This window comes from Globicephala melas, chromosome X (assembly GCF_963455315.2).
Source record: "Globicephala melas chromosome X, mGloMel1.2, whole genome shotgun sequence".
Taxonomy (NCBI): Eukaryota; Metazoa; Chordata; class Mammalia; order Artiodactyla; family Delphinidae; genus Globicephala; species Globicephala melas.
In genome coordinates, this window is record NC_083335.1 from 92,073,608 (window position 1) to 92,093,202 (window position 19,595).

General features: G+C 56.0%; 1 protein-coding gene across 9 annotated transcripts in view; it reads left to right on the forward strand.

Annotated features, from left to right (window-relative positions):
* The window catches only part of BCOR (BCL6 corepressor), a 115,831-nt gene that overhangs the window by 75,648 nt on the left and 20,588 nt on the right, over window positions 1–19,595 (forward strand). For all 9 annotated transcript variants that reach the window (XM_060292442.1, XM_060292443.2, XM_060292441.1 and 6 more), the window contains exons 2-4: window positions 13,979–14,104; window positions 15,413–15,491; window positions 16,427–19,267. In XM_060292442.1, the coding sequence (XP_060148425.1) occupies window positions 14,019–14,104; window positions 15,413–15,491; window positions 16,427–19,267 (3,006 nt within the window). In that variant the 5' untranslated portion in view covers window positions 13,979–14,018. The remainder of the gene's footprint in view (window positions 1–13,978; window positions 14,105–15,412; window positions 15,492–16,426; window positions 19,268–19,595) is intronic.

Consider the following 19,595-nt stretch of genomic DNA (forward strand, 5'->3'; position numbering starts at 1 on the left):
GGACGGTCCTCGGGAGTGCCCGGCGGCCCCGGCAATGCCACCTCGGTGGTTTCCTCGAGGGCGGCGGGCCCGGCAGACCCAGCCCGGCGGGGCGGGGGGCCTCACGGGTCCACTTGGGCCGCCGTACCGCTCCCCTCCCCGCTGGCCCCACCCCTCCCCCGCCAGCCCGAGGCCGAAAGGAGCTCTGAAGGCCCTTTGTTAAGCTCCAGGGTCACACCCGTGCCCCGGGGGCCGCGCAAGGGCGGGAGGACCTTCTCCTGGCTGGAGGCCTCCAGCCCTCGGCTCACACGGTTCGGGCCTGGAGGGGCCTCGCCCAGTCAGGGGAGGGGAGGCCGAAGCCGGCCTGGCCCGACCGGGCTGCTTCGCCCGAGTGTACGGCCGGCAGGATTCCGTCTGTTTGCAAGGCTGGCTGCGCTGCCGGGGCCTAGATGGTGGCGCTGGCTTGAGAAGCAGCCGGGGCAGGAGTGGAAGGTCTTCTCAGGCCACCCCCGTGGCAGCCGAGCCGCCTGTGCCCCGAGCACTTGGCCGGGGACGTCTCCCAACCTCCAGCCCGGCCCGACGGCTTTCGCTGGTTGCCCCCCATGTGTTCTTCCGGAAGGGATAGCTGACTTTCTGTTGGATGGGAATTAACCAACGAGCTTTTCCCCCGCAACGTTTCTGTAGAAGGCCCCCTTTCCCAGCGCAGGCTCATTTCCGCCTGCCCCTAGTCGAGGGTGTTGGAAATGGCGGCGGGGGGGGGGCGTCCCCGCACTTTGTTATTCCTTAGAACCATGTCTCCCCGGTCAGCCATCGCCCCTCGGCACCCATGGGCTCCGGCGCCCCGTGATTAGACTAGCGGGGAAGTCCGCTAGGAGAAGATCCTGACAGCATAAAATATAATTTGATCTAAAAGACAGTTTCCAGTATAATCTCATTATGCATCACAGACTCCCGGTGTTATTTTGTGGAAGGCGGACAATGATCAATTTACATTGACCCGGGGCTGGGCGAGCTTTTAGATGGTAATTGCCTATTGATTTGCATGCAAAAAGGAGACCTGCTAAAATTAAAGACCGGAAGCTAAATTAAACTAAATTTATTGTCTAGGTGCAAACCAGAGGAACTACTGGGGGGAAGAGGGTGAGTCAGGTCAGGGTGCCGGGGCAGAGCAGGTGAGAGGCCCAAGAGCTCCGGGAGGTCACAGATTTGGGAGCGGTCTTTGCCCTGGTGATTTCAAAACGTGAGGAGGGGGCTTGTTTAGGGTACGGGGACCCAGCAGGAAAAAGTTACAAACAGGCACTATTGCATTGAGGGCACTGGGATCTTTTAATGCTAATAGTAAGTGCTGGGGGGAGGAGAGGTTTATAGGGTTATAGGGGTCTTCCTGCACCATTTCCGGCACCCCCCATTTCTATTGTTCTACCCGAGCGCTCATAACCGTGCCAAGGGCACCCAAATTCTTGCATCTGAAGAGTTAAATTTTTTTTTAAAAGACAGGCCTTAAACTCCCCCCGCCCCCCCGTCCCCCGCGTCAGGTCTTTCGGAGAAAGCAAGAGCAGGGGGCGGTTCTGCATGCCGCCGCGGGCAGGCCTGGACCTTTGCAGGCTGCGGGAGTTCCTCCCCGGACGCAGCAGCAGTCCCAGACTCGGCCGGACGCCGATCGCTTTGGGAAGCGGCTCGCTCCAGGTGGCCCAAGTGGCGGGGGCGGGGAGGGTCTGCCGGGGCCAGGGACTCACGGTGCCCGGGGGCGGGGGTCACCTCCCTGGAGGTTGGAAGGGCCTGCACGGAGGGGGTGGAGGAGGGAAGGCGGGGGCTGGAAATCCTGTCCCAATCGGCGGTGATCGCCAAGGCCGGAAAGTTTAAAAAAGAGAGAAAGCCACTGGCTGCGAGCCACTGGCCGGGGCGTGTTTGGCTGGCTCGAGGGGTGAGGACCCGGCTCCGCCATCGCCTCGGTCCCTCCCGCTGCGGAGGCCCTGGCCTGCCCCAGGCGCTCCTGGAGCCATTTCACACATCCGGAGCCTCGGCCGCTGGAGGAGCCACCCGCCCGGGGCCGGGAAGCCGCAGGGGCGGCCGAGTGTCCGGCGCTCCTGCCCGTTCCCCTTCCCACCGAGCTGAGCTGGAGACGGCCCTCGGTCGTGGAGCCTGTGGCGTCTGTGGCATCGGGTGTGGATAGTTCCCGAAGCTTCTGAAAGCCCGGGGCAGACCAGGAAATTGAGCATGGGGTGGGGAGGAGATGTTGAGCGCCGACCCTGCGCTGCTGGGATGAGAAGTTGGGGAGAGGAGAGATCACCCCAACCTCCGGCTTATCTTGGGACTTGGCTTTTTGTGGGGACCCCCAGGAGTCCAGGAGGGTCTAGCATCTTGCAAGCCGCTTCCCCCTCAGTTGCCTCCCCAGTCCACTTTGGTCCCTGGGTTGTTCATTAAAGTCCTAGGAAAGGTAGATGTAGGCACTCTTTCCAAAGGGCTTTTGCTCTGTCTAGATAATTTGATTTATTGCTTTATGTGGCAAAACTAGTGTGGCAAGCCTTGTTCTAGTTCCAGGTGTCAGCACTTTTTACAGAGACCTAAGAGTAGCACCCACCTCCCACTGCTTGTTCTGGGCTCCTGGAGGAGGGGAAAGTGGAGCCTTTTGGGGATCCCTGGCCTCACACCAGGGTGTTCCAGTCTAGGGAGATTGGGTAGGACGTTGGCAGAGATTTCGAAAGACTTCACATGGACCAAGAGATTTCTGGGTGTAGGAGAAACTAGGGTCCAGGCTCCTTGTGGACCGAATTTCATAGGTGTTCAGTGCTATCCTTGTGCTGTGTATTGGAGTCCAAGGGCTAAGGGAGCCTCCCAAACTTCTTGGGGATTCCGGATGGCACAGTTTGACCAATCATTGGCTCCTCTCCGCAACTCCAGGACTGAGTTTGACCGTGGCCCATTTTTACTAGCTGTGTGACCTTGGGGGCAGGTTATTTATGGCCTCCGAGCCTCAGTAAGTTTCTTCATTTGTAAGACTGGGAATAATTATCCACCTTTAGGATCAAAGAATACTTGGCACATAGTAGGCCCCGAGGATTAGTAATTGCTTTGAATGACTGGCCAGATTCCTATAGTTGCTTCTCTGTTCCCTGCTGCCCCTGAGATGCCCCCCCCCCCAACAAGACCTGCGTAGGCCAGTGTCTGGGGACCAACCTGCAGGGTTAAGCTCCCCTCCAAGGGTATTCCTGAGGCTGTTCCTCCAGGTCTGCCTCTGTGGGCTCCTCTTTCCCTTTGTTACAGTTATTTGCATTCTGGGCTTTAAAGGATTCCATATGAAAAGGCTGGGATTTTTTTTTCCTCCCCCTAAGTGGGATCATTTATATGGTTAGGAATTGATTCCAGAACCGGTATCTAGGTGCTCTTTGGCAAGTCCTCCCGTCATTCTTTCGGGGGGAGGGAACAGCAGCGGCTGGAGGGGAGAGACCTGGTGGGATGAGGTGAAAGGGTCTGGCCCGCTGCAGAGGCCAGAGGTGCTGTGGTTTGTTTGATAGGGATTAAGTCCGGATGTTATGAGGTCTCAGTGTGGTTTTCAATAAAGTCTGTCAGGGATTGCTTCTTTTATATCGATATGTATTTTAAAAAATTACTAGCATGAGAAGAAAACCAGACCTGTGTGGATCCAGGCCGGTAGTAAGCTACTGTGATCAGGTTTCCTACTAGACTCCCAGAGGGGAAGTCAGCGTTTGATTGAAGCTACACTTGGTTCTTGACTCTCTGGGGATGCCTGCTCTGAAACAGGAGCCCTCCCTTTCTCTCCCCCCCCACCCCCCTTTTCCCTTCTTCCCCTAAAAGCCTTTGTGCTGAAAGAGCTTCAGTAGGCATGAGTCCCTGGTACCTCTCTAAAGAATGCCTTCCAGCCTTTGCTGACATTGTTTTGTGAACAGTGGGTTTTACCAGGCCAGCAGTTTTCCCCCCATCTTAGCTCACTATTTTAGAGGTTCGAGTGTGCCCAGGATGCGCCCAACTGCAGTGCTTTCCAGTGTGTGTAGCCAGGGCCTTGCCTGTAATCTGAAGACACCTTAACCTTTGCCCTAGGTGCCCCCCCGGGGGTTGGTGGTGAAGGTGGGGAGAGCAAGGACAGGGGATTGTTGTTGAGTGTCTGTTTGTTTTCTCCAGCCACAGAGGCAGAGGGGTGGAGTGGGGCGAGGCCGAGAGTACGTTCCAGCCTTGGGTCTGATTTAAAACTTGGTTTAATTGGAGAAACTCTTAGGCATTTAACAGTTCTGTACAAATGCAAACTTGAAATAGCTCTAGGCCTACGTCATTTAGGAAAGAATAAATGAAGTACAGAAATGTCCAAACTATGTAAATCCTAGAGTTGTCTGCCCTCCCATAAACACATGACAAGTGCCAAGGCATTTCCAGTCAAAACACCCATGGAACCAGCAGCCTCCATCCTTTGTATTTATTATTTTATTAACAGCATTTTACACAGCATTTAACAAGCACAGCCTGCCTGCTTTCCACCTCGGCTCTCAGCAGACTGAGGGGTGAAAAACAGATGGGGGTGGCGAGGAGTGGTCTCTAGAAGAGACTTCTAAGCTGGAGAAATCTCTTCAGATGGGCATGGAAAAGGAACATTTGGGGTTCCTTTCTCCTGGCCCCAAAGAGAAGACAAAAGTAATGCTTTGGAGGAAGAAATCCCCTCTCCCTTCTCCGGAGGGAAGTTGTGCAGATGTGGTCTGTCTAGTCTCCACTTCGATTCCAGAAGGTGTGAAGCAGGGTCTACTTTTCCAATACTCTGCCCATCAGTTATTGGTGCTTTTCAAAGAATAAGTATTTGTCTGCTATCATTATTCTATATCCTGGTGGAAAGTTTATAACGAAAACTAATGCCTTTCTTAAGTCATAAAATGAGCCTCGTATGATTATTTAATTAAAATCTATTTAAGGACCGATTAGGCGTGTAATTTGTGCTAATAATGACGATTATGGAAATGTTCGACTTAACCAAAAATCATAAAGGAGACATTTTGATCAGTGGGGCGACCAGGAAGGATTCAGGGAGTTGGACGGTTTTCCGAAGCACGTGAGGCTTTGGGCTGCAGAAAGTGCCGAGCTGCCTAGCCTCTGGGACACGGTAGAGAGGGCTGCAGGACCCCAGGCCTGGCCGGGGCAGGCCGACCCACGCTTTGCTGAGCAGAGAAACTGACCCTGGGAGGCTGAACAAGCTTTATTCCCAGCTGAGGAAATGGGGGAGGGGGCCTGGGAGGAGGAAACTCTGGGAGAGAGCTGATGAACCCCACAGAACTCTGCGCGAAATGGCTGTGTTCTCTTGCCTTGACAATCGGCAGCGACACACGCATTGCTGCCTCGGCTAGCCTTGGCTGGAGCCTGGAGGGGTGGGGGGAGGGGGGTCTCTTGTTCCGGAGAAACCTGCCAGCTGCTGGGCTTGGTGCGAAGGCAGACACAATGCTGCTGTTGTTGGTTTGATCTCTAACTGTGGATTGTTAGTCTGGCTTTAACTATGTGGTAAGGGGGGAATGTGAAGGCTGTTTACAGCGAGTGCAAATAATGTGACAGCTGTTGGTGCACGAGCAGCGCTGTGCCTCCTCGGCGCTCACACAAAGCGCGCACTATGCAGGCCCGCGGAGAGCTGCAGAGGTGGCCGCCTCTTGCTGGCCCGGGAGCCCTCGGATGCGCTGCGAGACAGCCCGCGGCGGCGGCGGCGGCGGCGGCACCCGCCCCCCCCCCCGCACCCCGCGACACGCATCTTTCTGGCTCCTGGGATCGTGGTGGACGTGCGCGCTGGTTGGTGTGTTGTGGTTTAGGGAACTTGTTAGGCAGAGGTGGCAGGAGAAGGCCTGCGGGGTCACGAGTGTCAACTGTCTGGAGGGGTTTGGCCGGGATCTGTTGACCTGGGGCCTCCGCGGCTTGTGACCGGGTTGTTAAGATTTGGGAAAATAACTTTCCGCCCTAAAGCAAGCCTGTTGGAAAGAATGTATTATTAACTGAAGGCTTTCTGGAAATTGCAGAGGCTCTGAAGGCCGTTGTTCTTCCTCTGAAATGGCCCTGTTATTCAGACAAGTTCAAGAGACAGGCGGCCGCTGTGTTCTATGCCCTCGGCCCTGTTTCCTGGATTGGAAACACAAGTGTGTAGGTTCAGGACCCGAAGGGGGGTGAATGGGGGTGGGGAGGTGTGCAAGTCGGCTTTTGATTACCCACCTCCCTCTGCCTTCCCGGTTTTTAAGAGTGCACTTGCCTTTCAGCTGCAGGACCAACGGTGCTGTCTTGAGGTCTGCCCACAGCGCCACCCACTCTGTGACTTAATCAACTAGATGCCCACAGCCCGGCCTTCTCTGAGTTCCTGGTCCTCTGCCAGGCACTGTGGGGAGGCGCCAGGGTGGGAGGGAGAACAGTTGGTGGGTGGCAGCAATACCCCGCTGGGCCGGTCCAAGCTGGCGGGCTCTGGATGGTCCGGAAGATGGGCCTGCCCCTGGGCTGTCCTGGGGCAAGCTGGCTGTAAAAACCACTCCCCCCAATCTCAAGGTTGTAGGCTTCGCAGCCCTGGCCCCCGGGCTTCGGAGGATCACTTAGAGCTGACTTAATTCTATATTCTGCCCTTCTGTGTGACTTTGGCCCCTGAGTGTACAGCTTGCAGGATATCTGCAAATTATGGGTCCACCTCCCCCCCCACCCCTGCCCCCAGATCTACTCTCTGAGTTATAATGTGGACTTCTACATCTAGTTGGGTTCCCTAGTGGGGAGCTGGGAGATGCTTCTGGAATGATACATGAACTTCGGTGCCAGTTCTATAAATTGGTCTCTTTTTATGACGTGTGCCATTTTCTGTAGGAATGTTGCTTGCAAAACGAGTTTCGCCTTGGAGGAAAGGCGGAAAGATAAACAAGCCTGCAACGCCAAAACACTGGCAGTCTTTCCCTCCTTCCAGCTCTCTTAAAGCAGCCGGGCTGTATTTCCAGGATTAGACTCGTGCTTGTGAAGAGGGACTCTGGTTGGCTTTTTTTTCCCCCCAAGCAAATGCAAATTAGAGAAAAATAATTTTCTTTCAACGATATGCAATGTATTAGTCACTTGTTATCGTGCTCCGAGGCAGGCCTCATTTGCGCGTCTGCCAGCTCGCTCACATCTGCTCGGCGCTGTTTGGGGCATTTTAACCTTGGCGGTGTCGTGTCTGGTCCCACGGATCAAGGAGGAGTAATTAAGCTCTGAACGGCTAGAAAAATTCACGGGCCCCCACGTCTACCGCAGTTTTCCCACAGCTTTGTTTGGGGTGTTCCGGGTTCCAAGATGAACAGACGTGGGGTTCCTATTGTTCCTTGTAAAGAAAGTGGGAGCCCCTGTCCTCCCCTGACCCTCATCCCCAGCCTTCCAAGGACTCCCAGTCTGCACACAATCAGCAGGGAAGCCGGGTGCAGATCACAGGACCCTGTGTTTTACGCATCTTTTATTCGTAAAAAGTTCCTTTGTGCTTCCTGTGTGTACTAATGATAGCTGTCGTTAATAGCTTTATGGTATAGCTTGTTCCTTGTGGGGGGAGGAGTTTGCAGTGAGTTCACTTTATTTCTCCAAAGCCCTGATGGAGGCTGCAGTGCAGTGACACCCCCTCTAGAGTTGTGGTCTATGGATCGTTCATTCTGGGTTTGCCTCCAGGCTGTGTAGACTCCAAGCGGGAACCCAGCCTGTAGGGACCAGACCCGAGGGGGTGTGTTGGCGGGGAGGAGAGGAGTAAGGTTGATTCATTGCATTCAACCTAGGTTTCCTGTCCTGGGCTGCTGCCTCCTGTCGAGGGACACCAGCTTCCAAATGGGGCCCCCTCTTGCATACACACGTGGTTGTGTGTGGCACAACCGTGAAAGAAAGTGAAAGGAACAAAAAGCCGAGGCCTGGCGTCGGGGGTGGGGGGTGGGGAAGGGGAAGTGTCTGAGGTTGGTCCGAGAGCTGACGGGGAGGTGGGATGGGGGACGACACGGCTCTGTTTTTGGGAAAGGGGGTGTGTGGCGGGCAGCCCCGGTTTGGCAGCGGCTCTCCCGGTCGATCCTTGCTGGTGCCCCCCTCCCCAAGCCCCCGAGCCCCCTTTTACAGTTGGCTACACCTGGCTTGCATCTTTCAATCGGGGAAGGTGGGGGAGGCGTCCACGGAGAGAACACTCCAGACTGGCCGAAGGGAGCGCAGGACGATGGCCCGGAGCGGTCTCCAGTCAGTGCCCACTCCCCTGGGGCGCGCCGCCGCACATCCTGGGTTCTCCGTGCGCCCACCCAAAGTTGCTTTTTGTCAGAGATTCAGCGGCAGGCGCCTGGGAAGGGGGAGCCCAGAGGAGCGCAAGGGCGGGGTGAGCTGGGGTCGGGAGCTGGCCGAGAGAGCCGGGGGTCCTGGAAGGTCGGGCGGGGGGTGCGTGTGGGGGGGCGGCCCCGCGCTGGGACCTGGCGGAGGAGGGGCGAGGAGCCTGCGGCAGCGCGGGTGTGTGTGGTGGGAGAGAAAATCCCTTTGTTGCCGACCGATCGCGCTCGGGGCTGAGGCGGGGGAGGGGGCGCCCCTCCCCCACTCGCAGCCGCCGCCGCCACTGCGGGCCAAGTTCACTCCCGACTGACCCGAGTGGCTCGCTGCTCTATTCTGGCGCCCTGGGAGGAGGCAGGGAAGGTTCTGGTTGCTCGAAAGGTCAGGGCCGGCCGCGTGAGTTTCCCGGCCCCCACCCCGTCACACCCCCACTCCTGCTCCGCAGCTCTGTTACTAATGCAAAACTTGGGTCGTGAGTGGGGACGCCTCTGGAGGCGGCGACAGCCATGACTTGGAGTGTGCCAAGAGACAGCGCCTGGGCAGGCTGGATCACTCCTCCCACCCCCCACTCCCCCCCAGCACTCATGCCCGGCTGCAGGACCCAGTCGGCGACCTCCTTCAGCCACACCCCAGGAAGCCTGCGACCCTCCCTCCGACCTGGGGGCATCCTTGGGGTTCCCCTCTCTCCACTGCTACACATACTGGGGAAAACATCCCAGGAGGACTTGCCCCAACGCTGCACACCCTGGACCGCTTTTTCTCATCTCCCACCTCCTCGCGGCCCCCAGTCCTAAAATAGGAACTTCTTCATCCCTCCCTTCCTTGACGCCAATAGAGAAGCGCCTGTGTGTGACTCAGTCTGCGCTTGGAGCAGTCCCAGGAAGGGCTCCCGCGCCATGAGCTTTGGGCTTCCATGAAAGCCACACACTCTGCAGAAGGTCACCCCTCCCGGGCCCCCTCTGTGTCCCTGCCTCAGCCTTCCCTCTGCCGCAAAGAAGCTATGTAGCCGTTCTGGGGCTGGTTTGTTACATAGTATGTTTAGTAGAGTTAGATGCTGTTTAGTGGGTTAGATGTGGCCTGCACCAGCTGTTGCCAGGCAGAACTCAAGTCCATAGTGCAGGTTAATCCTCTGGGAAACACGGCGCCAAATATTTACAGATGAGGGGGCCAAAGTTGAAGAGGTCCGGCCACCTGCCCAGAGACACGCCGTGGATGAGAGTGGGAGCTGGGAGGCTGTGGTGACTGCGCGCGCGCGCGCACGCGCGCCCTCCACAGAGAACCAGCCATGCCCATGCAGTGAGGGACACCCCTTCCCCGAGGAGGTCCCCAGCCTACGGAGGACCGTGGCACATGGCATGCTGGCTGGGAGCCCTGCCGTCTGCCCGGCCTTCTGAGCCGGAAGCTCCCCAAAACCTGTCCAGGTCTTCTTGGTCACTAACTGGAAAAGTGCCTGATGCGGCAAGGGGTGCCTAGAGAGCGAGGCCCTAGGAAGGGGCACCGTTAGTATTGGAGTGGAGTTGGGATGGTTTGGTGACGCTGCTTCCCATTCCGTCGCTGTCACTTGACAAGCGTGCTGTGCAGACTTGAACCAATCCATCAGCGCCTCAAGGGCGGAGGCAGTGGAAAGTGGCCCGATGCCAGGAGGAGCTGGGGTGGAGAGAAAGGAGAGGTGCCAGGAGTGGCCTGGTGCTGCCTCCCTGCACTCACGCCAGCCTCTCACGGCCACTGCTCCTTCCTTTGCAACCTGTTTGTTGCCTGCCAAGGGAAGTCGCCTTTAAAGAAAAAAACAAAACAAACGTTCCCTCCTTTTCCTCGTTCCATAATGGTGTCTTCATGGCAGGGATCGGCAGAACGGTGGTGGGTGCAGCTGGGGACCCGTGTGCCCCCTCGTGTCTCTTCACAGAGGGCCAAGGTGCCCTCACTCAGGGATGCCGAGGTTGGGGTGACAGCTCCTAATCTTGGTCCCTCTGACCTCTTTCCGCCAATCAGGCTCTTCTCCCCAGTGTCCAGGCCAAGCTCCGATGCTAATCATAACTCTTGGCTCCTGGACCAGATGACGGCCCAAGTCTGTCGAGGGAGACTCAAGCTCTCCTGTGCTTGCCCTTAGGGCCAGACCGAAAGCCGGAGACCACGCTGCGAGTCTGCGTTTTGCAAGCCGGGTCTCTCCCAGAACCGGGTGTTCAGCGGGCAGCCACCACAATTCCTGGTCTGTTCTTCAGAAACCAGACGCTCCTCCGTCTCCCCGGCTGACCCCTTCTCTTGGCCACCTTCCCTCTTCATCCCTATCCCACATCCTTGCCCCCTTCTCTCCACTGCTGGGGAAAAGGGTTAAAACCCAGAGCCAAGGTGTAGCTTAGCAGCTCCCACTGGAAACAGGTTGGTGCTTGTAAAGTGCTTTTCATGACTGACTTCACACATCTTGGCACTTCCAGAAGCATCACCCACCTGTGGAAGAAAAGGGGGGGGGTCGTTGAGAAATAAGGGCAGATGAGCCTCTTATATACAGCAGCAAAGCGCCCGCTCTGTCATCTGAATCACGTCATTTGCCCCCCTGCACCATGACCCACGGCCAAGGGTCAGGGAAGTCCCTTTTGAAGAACTTTTCCTTGGAGGTTAAAAAAAAAGAAGAAGAAAGTAAGAAAGACCCCCCAACTGTTTCAATAGCCGCTTCTAGAAGAGGAGCGGGGTGAGCATGGCTGTGTCTCTGACCCCGTCTCTGTGTCCCTTGTGCCCAAGATCCCCTTAGTTAGTTCTGCATCCCAGCGAGATGGGGGGTGGGCCCGTTCGTCAGTGATGGTGGGGTGTAAGCAGTATGGCCTTTGCCCAGGATGAGGGTGTTCCTGCCCAGGATTCGGGCCGTCACTCTGGAGAAGGGCCTCACGCCAGGCAGGGCCCCGGCTCCTTGGCCCTTTCCACCCAGGTCCATCTTTGGCCCGGAACCTGAAGAGTTAAAAGTCTTTAGCTCGTTGCAATGAAATTATGGCTGGCAGTGGCGCCGCTGTTTGTTCAACAGACCTCCACTTTTAAACAGTTCACAAAAAGTTCATGGGGCAGCTAAAGATTATAAGTGTGTGTGTGTGTGTGTGTGTGTGTGTGTGTGTGTGTGTGTGTGTGTGTGTGTGTGTGTGTGTGTGTGTGTAGGTGTAGTCAGCAGGATCCAATACTGAGCCTTACCCCTCCTCCTCTTGTTTCTTCACGGCCAGCCCCCCGCCCCGCCCCCACTCCCATGACACCGGACCACGCTCGGGGCCTCAACCCTCCATCTGACCCTGTGCACGTAAGAACACTTCATCCTGACACTGGGTGTTATTTATCTGTGCGGCGTTAATATTGAAAACCCCACCAGACAAGACCTGGAAGGGCGGGGAGAGACTCTGAAAGCACCCCGTGGTCCCAGGTGTCTCTAAACTGCATTCCCCTCTCATGCTAAGTCCAGGCCGCCCTTTCTAAAGAAAAGCCCTTTCAAGGGAAGGGGGCTCCTGGCCCTTTTTGAGGGGAGGGGAGAGGACTCAAAAGGATGATTGTGGCAGCGGCCTTTCTGTTTCCTCAGTCAGGTGCTCAGAGGTCCTTGTCCCAAGGTGACAACTAAAGGAGACATGTAAGAGGCAGCTTGTGTAAGTTTTGAAGCTTGGGGCACCAGAAGATTGGGGCTTCGAGGGCACACACGCTTCTTCCCTCATCCTTTTCTTAAGGGTTTGATGGAGTGACCCTTTGGCTTCTGGTATAATGTCCAAATTTCATCGTGACACCCAGCCAGGGGGTGGCACGGTGTGGTCCTCCCGCTGCAGCCACGGCCAGGACACTTGCACCGAGGAATGTTGCTCCTCCACCTTTTAGATGAGGCTTCCCTGGACATCTTCCTTTTGGTCTTCCTTTCGTTAGAAGGGGCGGCAGGGGTTAGCGAGGGGACACTTTGTTGAATGTGCCTTCTCGTCGGCCCTGCACTAGTGGTGGCCTGCCCCCAACTTGATGTGTATGTTCGAAACACGGAAGAACAGCCCGTGAGCCCCCCACAGAACCTTCCTTGATGCCCAAGTCCATCTGAGTCCACCTTTTCGGGGCACCGTGGCCAGCCACTGGAAGTGCCCCAGTCTGTCTAAAGTAAGGGATGCTTCCTAAAGAAACAGCTTCTCTAGAATCCCACCAGGCCGGACACAACTGGGAGATCTCTGCCTCTCCTCAAGCTTCATTGTTGAGTTCTAACTACGGGCCGTGTGACTCTTGAGACGGTGTTCTCTTCTGTATAGGGGCCGCCGATGGGGGATGCTGGTGGACAAAAGCCTGTGTTAGGACAAAGAAATGCAGAGGGATAGCCTGGCTGGCTTTGGGCTTCAGGTCTCCCAGGTGCTCCCTGACCCCACCCCTAGTCACTCTCGGAAAAAGAGTCCCCAGTCCTCGGTGGCTCCCACCCAACAGACCTGGCAGTCAGCTCCGTGTGCTAAAGTGTAAAAGCAAGCATTTGCATATTTTTTCCTGCTAACAAAGGAAATGTGTCGACTTAGGGAACATTTGGGCTTTCGGAAACTGTGTGGGTGGGTGTGTGAGGGAGGAGAAAGAAAAGTTCCCCCCATGAGCTGCACACCAGTGATTTCACACTCAGGTTTGGGCCCTGTGTAAAGAGGCCGTGGCTGGGGGGGCCCTCCCCTCCCCCGCCACCCCGCCCCGGACAAGGGAGTCTGCGAGCAGGGGAATTGCCTAGGGCCATCGGTCCCAGGCATTAAAGGCTCCCCTACTTATTAACCCAGCATTTAACAGCAGGATATGGGGCTGAAGCGCAGTCAAAAGAAACGGCTCAACCTCCAAAGAGCAATTAAAATCCTGCACGAGGATAAATCACGCGCCGTGATAATCCTGTTAATAAAATGCAGCTTGTCCTGACCCTTCACTCATGCAGCAAACTAGAATGTGATGTGGGTGGGGCTGGTGGGCCGGGAAGTTAAGGAGGGGGCGGGGCTCTCCCCTCCGCCTCGGCAGCCTCCCCCCTCCTCCCGGTAGACGGTTAACGGGTGGCTTCTGCTTGCTCCCCGCGGGCCGGAAACTTGCAGCCCCAGCCCCAGCCCGGCAGCCTGGGCTGCTACGATTTCTGCACTCGCTACTGATTGCTGGTCCCCAGCGAGCAGGCGTCGTCGAATTACTCCGTCGCCTCCCTCTGCAGCTCCCAGGCCAAACCACCCAGGTTTGGGGCTTAATCTAATCTAGGGCCCGGGTGGGGTGGCTCGCCAGCCCACTGACTCTTTTTAACCCTCCTGCTGTAAGTCACACGCACCGCAGCCGTAGAAGTGAGTCGTCGTTTGGGCCGCCACACCGGACCGTTGTGCCTTTTATCCCACACCCCACCCCCGTCCCCAATCCTTTCAGCCGCAAGAAGAATCAATGTGGGGCTCCCCGGAATCAGGCACCGTCTGCTTTCAATCCAAGTGTGTTCTCCGAAAGGCTGGGAAAGGGGGAGGGAGAAGGGCGGGTTAAGGGTGATATGTGCTGTACCTTGAATGGTGTGTGGCCTGTGGTTCTTGAACCCTCTCTGCATCCCCAGCGCCTCCTGCCAGGGAAGTTCCAGCTCCCTCCTTGAACCTCTGGCTCAGGCGTGTTCCTTTGCTCCTGGCCGTCTGTAGAACATGGAGCAGGGTCTGCCTTCCCAAGTGCGTTCTGTATGGAGTGCCTAGAAGGAGGGTTTCTCTTGTTCCCTCTTTGGCTCCTTTTTTATTCAACCTTCTGGGATTCTTTTTGTTTTAAACAGACTAGACGCTTGAAGAAAAGCTGCCATCCAAGAAGACGACATGCTTTCAGCAACCCCCCTGTATGGGAACGTTCACAGCTGGATGAACAGCGAGAGGGTCCGCATGTGTGGGATCAGCGACGACAGGTAAATGCGCGTGTCCGGCTGAGGCCTGGGGAGAGCGTGGGTCCTTCCCCAGGGCTCCTGAGCAGAGCCCCCCCTTCACGTCCTCACAGCCAGAGTGGGCCCAAAGGGGGTAGGGGGTCGGGGGGAGATCTCCTGCCTAACAGGCAACCTGGCTCAGCGAAGCATTGCCGCCCTTTAAGAGATTAGCCCCTAAAGCGGCCTTTCAGTGCACTTTCGTCCTTAATTTATTATTTCATATTTATGAAGGAGAATTAATCCCAGTCTATATGCTGCTTTAACTCTAAATGTCAGGAGTGTGGGCCCAGGTGGATCGGCATTCGATGTGCTTTTAAAACAAATAGTTTGCTCAGTAATAAATGGGGCGATAGCCACCCTTCACATCATTGAAGCCCAGGGTTTCTCTGCGTCCTCCGCCGCCTGTTCAGCGAGGCCATTGGCTCCTGGTTTCAGTCACCCGACAGCTCTGTTATGCTTCCTAATCAGTAATTTTGGAGTGTGGGGTAGAGGCAGCTAAGCAGTAGATAATTGAAGCTGCTCTTCCGGGTAATGATGAAACTTTTCTCTGCCGCTTGTCAGTGATTTTATCCTGGGGATTTGGAAGTCGGCACCAAGCACTTTCTTTACCGATGCTCTCTGATAACAAGTTCCAGGGCAGCCGCAGCAGCCTGGCACAGATGTGCGGCTTCCCCTGGAGCAGCTGACATTTGTAGAATATTAGTGTGTATCCCCCATCATTTTGATAGAGGCAGTCAAATATGGCTTCATTATCACCATGGAAACCAGTTTCGTAGGACATGGTACCTAACTTTGTTTGGGGAAAAGTTTTTGAAAGCCTGTCCTCACGGGTAACACAGAAGTGATTGATGTAGCCAGCTTGCAGACTCCAGCCTTGAGGTCCCCACTTTGGCTTTGGACATTGTATTACTTCATACCTGTCCTCAGGTAGAGCTTACAAGGGTCTGCTAGGACAGCAGAGCCTGGACTGCCCTGCCCGGCCTCTCTAGAGAAAAAATTGTGAGGGTGACGTGGTTGTGCAGAATTTCTGCCTTACCCAACTCGAGGACGCATTTGTGATTTCACATCCCTGTTGCCCTGCCTTTCCGTTGTTTTCCCCAGTCCTGTTGGATCACCATTCGGGACAACTTTCAATATGGGCCATTGGGGAGGTTTGTTTTTTTGTTTGTTTTTTTTTTTAAGGGCAGTTGGAAAAACGGAGTTATTAGAAACTGGTCTATTCTGGGGCAATCTATGAAAGATGGATTAAGTGAGGAATGCTTTCATGAAGTTGGTGTGTGTCCTTCTAAATAGGAAAATTCCTGTAAACGATGGTGACGCTTCAAAGGCCAGACTGGAACTAAGGGAAGAAAATCCCTTGAATCACAACGTGGTAAGAGATTCATGGCTTCTGTTGATGTGCTGAGTATCAGTGATCTGTAAATCAATCGTGCATTCATTTGCATACTATTAAAGGGCCTTTTGGGGGCGGGGCGGGGTGGTTCAGGGCAGGGTTTGAGTAGAAAGAAAGCCTAGGCTGCAGGACGAAGCCTCACCCAGTTTCTTCCTGGCTCCATTTCTTGGCTGTGCTCGCCATTTACGTCCTCGTCCCCTGGCGACTGGTGTGATATGTGCCGCCTTTTCTTCGATAAGCTACGTGCCACGTCAGTGCTCCCAGCTGGATAAATTTGTAGCCTTAGGGTTTACCTTCCCAGTAAAATGTGAAACAGAGCTGTCTTCAGATACCAGGGAGAGGAAGTCAAAAGACACAACTACAGTTTGACCCATGGCCTCTTTATTGATTTAGAAACGAGACAGCTCAAGTCCTTCATTCCTTACTGTCCCCCTGAAGATGGTTTTTTGTTATGTTAAATAATGCCTCGCTACATGGGGGGGGGCCACAGGGAACATCGCCCCGCCCCAACCTGACAGGGCCTGGGGAGGGTGAGTCCGAGTTCTGTACCCCACGAGGGTGGTTCTGAGAGCAGTGGAGTTGGTATCACCTCAGTTGCAGCAAAGAATTTCTGCTGAGAAGGTGGATCTTCCAGAGTGAATAGATGACTGAGTTAATGCAGGGGCCTCAAGTCTAAAGGGACCAACGTTTTACGTGCTTTCAGGATACTAGTTGGACAAAAGTGAGACGACAGGCAGAGGAGGGTTCTGGATAAGCGGGGAGGGGGCCAGAGACCTTGTGAATCCTTTATTTTTAAACCCTTTCGGCTCAGATGTCGAGGCTGATGTCTTATTGAGCTAGTCCGCGGTTTCTCTTTGGGATGGGCTGCTTTGAAGGCGTGTCCTCGGTAATACCCATGTTCTTCTTCTGCGAAGGTGGACGCGACCACGGCCCATCGGATCGATGGCCTGGCAGCGCTGAGCATGGACCGCACCGGCCTGATCCGGGAAGGGCTGCGTGTCCCCGGAAACATCGTCTATTCTAGCTTGTGTGGACTGGGCTCAGAGAAAGGGCGGGAGGCTGCCACAACCATAGGTGGTCTGGGGTTTTCTTCCGAAAGAAACCCAGAGATGCAGTTCAAACCGAATACGCCCGAGACGGTGGAGGCCTCCGCTGTCTCCGGAAAGCCCCCAAATGGCTTCAGTGCTATATACAAAACGCCACCCGGAATACAAAAAAGTGCTGTCCCCACGGCAGAAACACTGGGCTTGGACAGACCTGCTAGCGACAAACAGAGCCCACTCAACATCAATGGTGCTAGTTACCTGCGGCTGCCCTGGGTCAATCCTTACATGGAGGGGGCCACGCCAGCCATCTACCCTTTCCTCGACTCGCCAAATAAGTATTCCCTGAACATGTACAAGGCCTTGCTACCTCAGCAGTCCTACAGCCTGGCCCAGCCGCTGTATTCTCCGGTCTGTACCAACGGGGAGCGATTTCTCTACCTGCCGCCACCTCACTACGTCAGTCCCCACATCCCGTCGTCCCTGGCCTCGCCCATGAGACTCTCGACGCCTTCGGCCTCCCCAGCCATCCCGCCTCTGGTCCACTGCGCAGACAAAAGCCTGCCCTGGAAGATGGGCGTCAGTCCTGGGAACCCGGTCGATTCCCACTCATATCCCCACATCCAGAACAGTAAGCAGCCTAGGGTGCCGTCTGCCAAGGCGGTCACCAGCGGCCTGCCGGGGGACACGGCTCTCCTGTTGCCCCCCTCGCCTCGGCCTTCACCCCGCGTCCACCTGCCCTCCCAGCCCGCTGCGGACACCTACTCCGAGTTCCATAAGCACTATGCCAGGATCTCCACGTCGCCCTCGGTCACCCTGTCCAAGCCATACATGACGGTCAGCAGCGAGTTCCCCGCGGCCAGGCTCTGCAGCAGCAAGTATCCTAAGGCCCCAGAAGGAGCCGAAAGCACCCAGCCAGCTCCCGGGCACACCCGCAAAGCAGCAGGTCAGGACAGAAAAGATGGCAGCTCACCTCCTCTCTTGGAGAAGCAGACGGTTACCAAAGACGTCACCGATAAGCCACTAGACTTGTCCTCTAAAGTGGTGGATGTAGATGCTTCCAAAGCCGACCACATGAAGAAGATGGCTCCCACGGTCCTGGTTCACAGCAGAGCCGGGAGCGGCCTCGTGCTCTCCGGAAGTGAGATTCCGAAAGAAACTCTATCTCCTCCAGGAAACGGCTGTGCTATCTATAGATCTGAGATCATTAGCACGGCTCCCTCGTCCTGGGTGGTGCCCGGGCCAAGTCCTAACGAAGAGAACAATGGCAAAGGCCTGCCGCTGAAAAACAAGGCCTTGGACTGGGCCATCCCGCAGCAGCGCAGTTCTTCGTGTCCCCGCATGGGCGCCGCCGACGCCGTGGTCACTAACGTTTCGGGGTCGGTGTCGAGCGCCGGCCGCCCGGCCTCTGCGTCGCCGGCCCCGAATGCCACCGCCGAGGGCAGCAAGACCAGCAGGAGCTCCGTGGATACCACGCCATCCGTCATCCAGCACGTGGGCCAGCCCCCGACCACACCTGCCAAGCACAGCGGCGGCACCGGCAGCAAGGGCGCCAAAGTCAGCAACCCAGAGCCGAGCTTCAAAGCGAACGAGAACGGCCTCCCGCCGAGCTCAATATTTCTCTCACCAAACGAGGCGTTCAGGTCCCCACCCATCCCCTACCCCAGGAGTTACCTGCCTTACCCAGCGCCCGAGGGCATTGCCATAAGCCCCCTGTCCTTACACGGCAAAGGCCCTGTCTACCCTCACCCGGTGTTGTTGCCCAACGGCAGTCTCTTCCCTGGGCACCTCGCCCCAAAGCCGGGACTGCCCTATGGGCTCCCCACGGGCAGGCCGGAGTTCGTGACCTACCAGGACGCGCTGGGGTTGGGCATGGTGCATCCCATGTTGATACCTCACACGCCCATCGAGATCACTAAAGAGGAGAAACCAGAGAGGAGGTCCCGGTCCCACGAGAGGACCCGCTACGAGGACCCAAGCCTCCGGAACCGGTTCTCTGAGATGCTGGAGGCTGGCAACACCAAGTTACATCCAGAAGTCCCCGCGGACAAGAACCTAAAGCCCAGCCCCAGCTGGAATCAAGGGAAGACCGTAGTCAAGAGTGACAAGCTCGTCTATGTAGACCTCCTCCGGGAAGAGCCAGAGGCGAAAACCGACGCTAACGCGTCCAAACCCGGCTTCACAGCTGAGAGCGTCGGCCAGAGTGCCGAGCCCACCAAACCCCCGCCCGACCCAGCCCTGCAGCCACACCGGGATTTCATTGCCCTGAGAGAGGAGTTGGGGCGCATCAGTGACTTCCACGAAGCCTATACTTTCAAACAGGCTCCGGGCCAGCCAGTCTTCGGCTTAAGCAAGGAGAATGTTCCGGCGGGAACCAACAAGGAGAACCTGGCGATGCCGGTCTCGACTTCATTCCTGGAGCCGACCCTGGGGAGCGACGGCTCTGCGGTCACTTTCGGGAAAACCCAAGAGGATCCCAAACCGTTTTGCGTGGGCAGTGCCCCACCGAGTGTGGACGTCACCCCCACCTATACCAAAGACGGAGCTGACGAGGCAGAAGCAACCGATGGCAAAGTTCTGAAACCGAAGCCATCGAAGCTGGCAAAGAGAATCGCAAACTCCGCTGGTTACGTGGGTGACCGGTTCAAGTGTGTCACTACCGAACTGTACGCAGACTCCAGTCAGCTCAGCCGGGAGCAGCGGGCATTGCAGGTGAGCCCCCCACCCGAATTTCAGGAGCCTGACCAGTTGTCAGGTTTTTTTTTTAATGTGTGAAGAGGAGGGGGCCGGGGGTATGATAGGGCAGGACACCGGGCTGCTTTGGTTAATGAAGCTTATGATAATTTAAATGTTTGAAATGTGTCCAGTAAGGGGACGTAAGTGGATACTTTAAGTTATTCTGTAGATTTTAAGCGAACTCCACTCGAATGCTGATAACGGAAGTTTTAATTATTGCGAAGGATGTCTAAAAGACTGCATGACATTTACCTATCAATCGCTTTGATTTCTCTGCCGTTACTGTACGTTAACAGATATACCT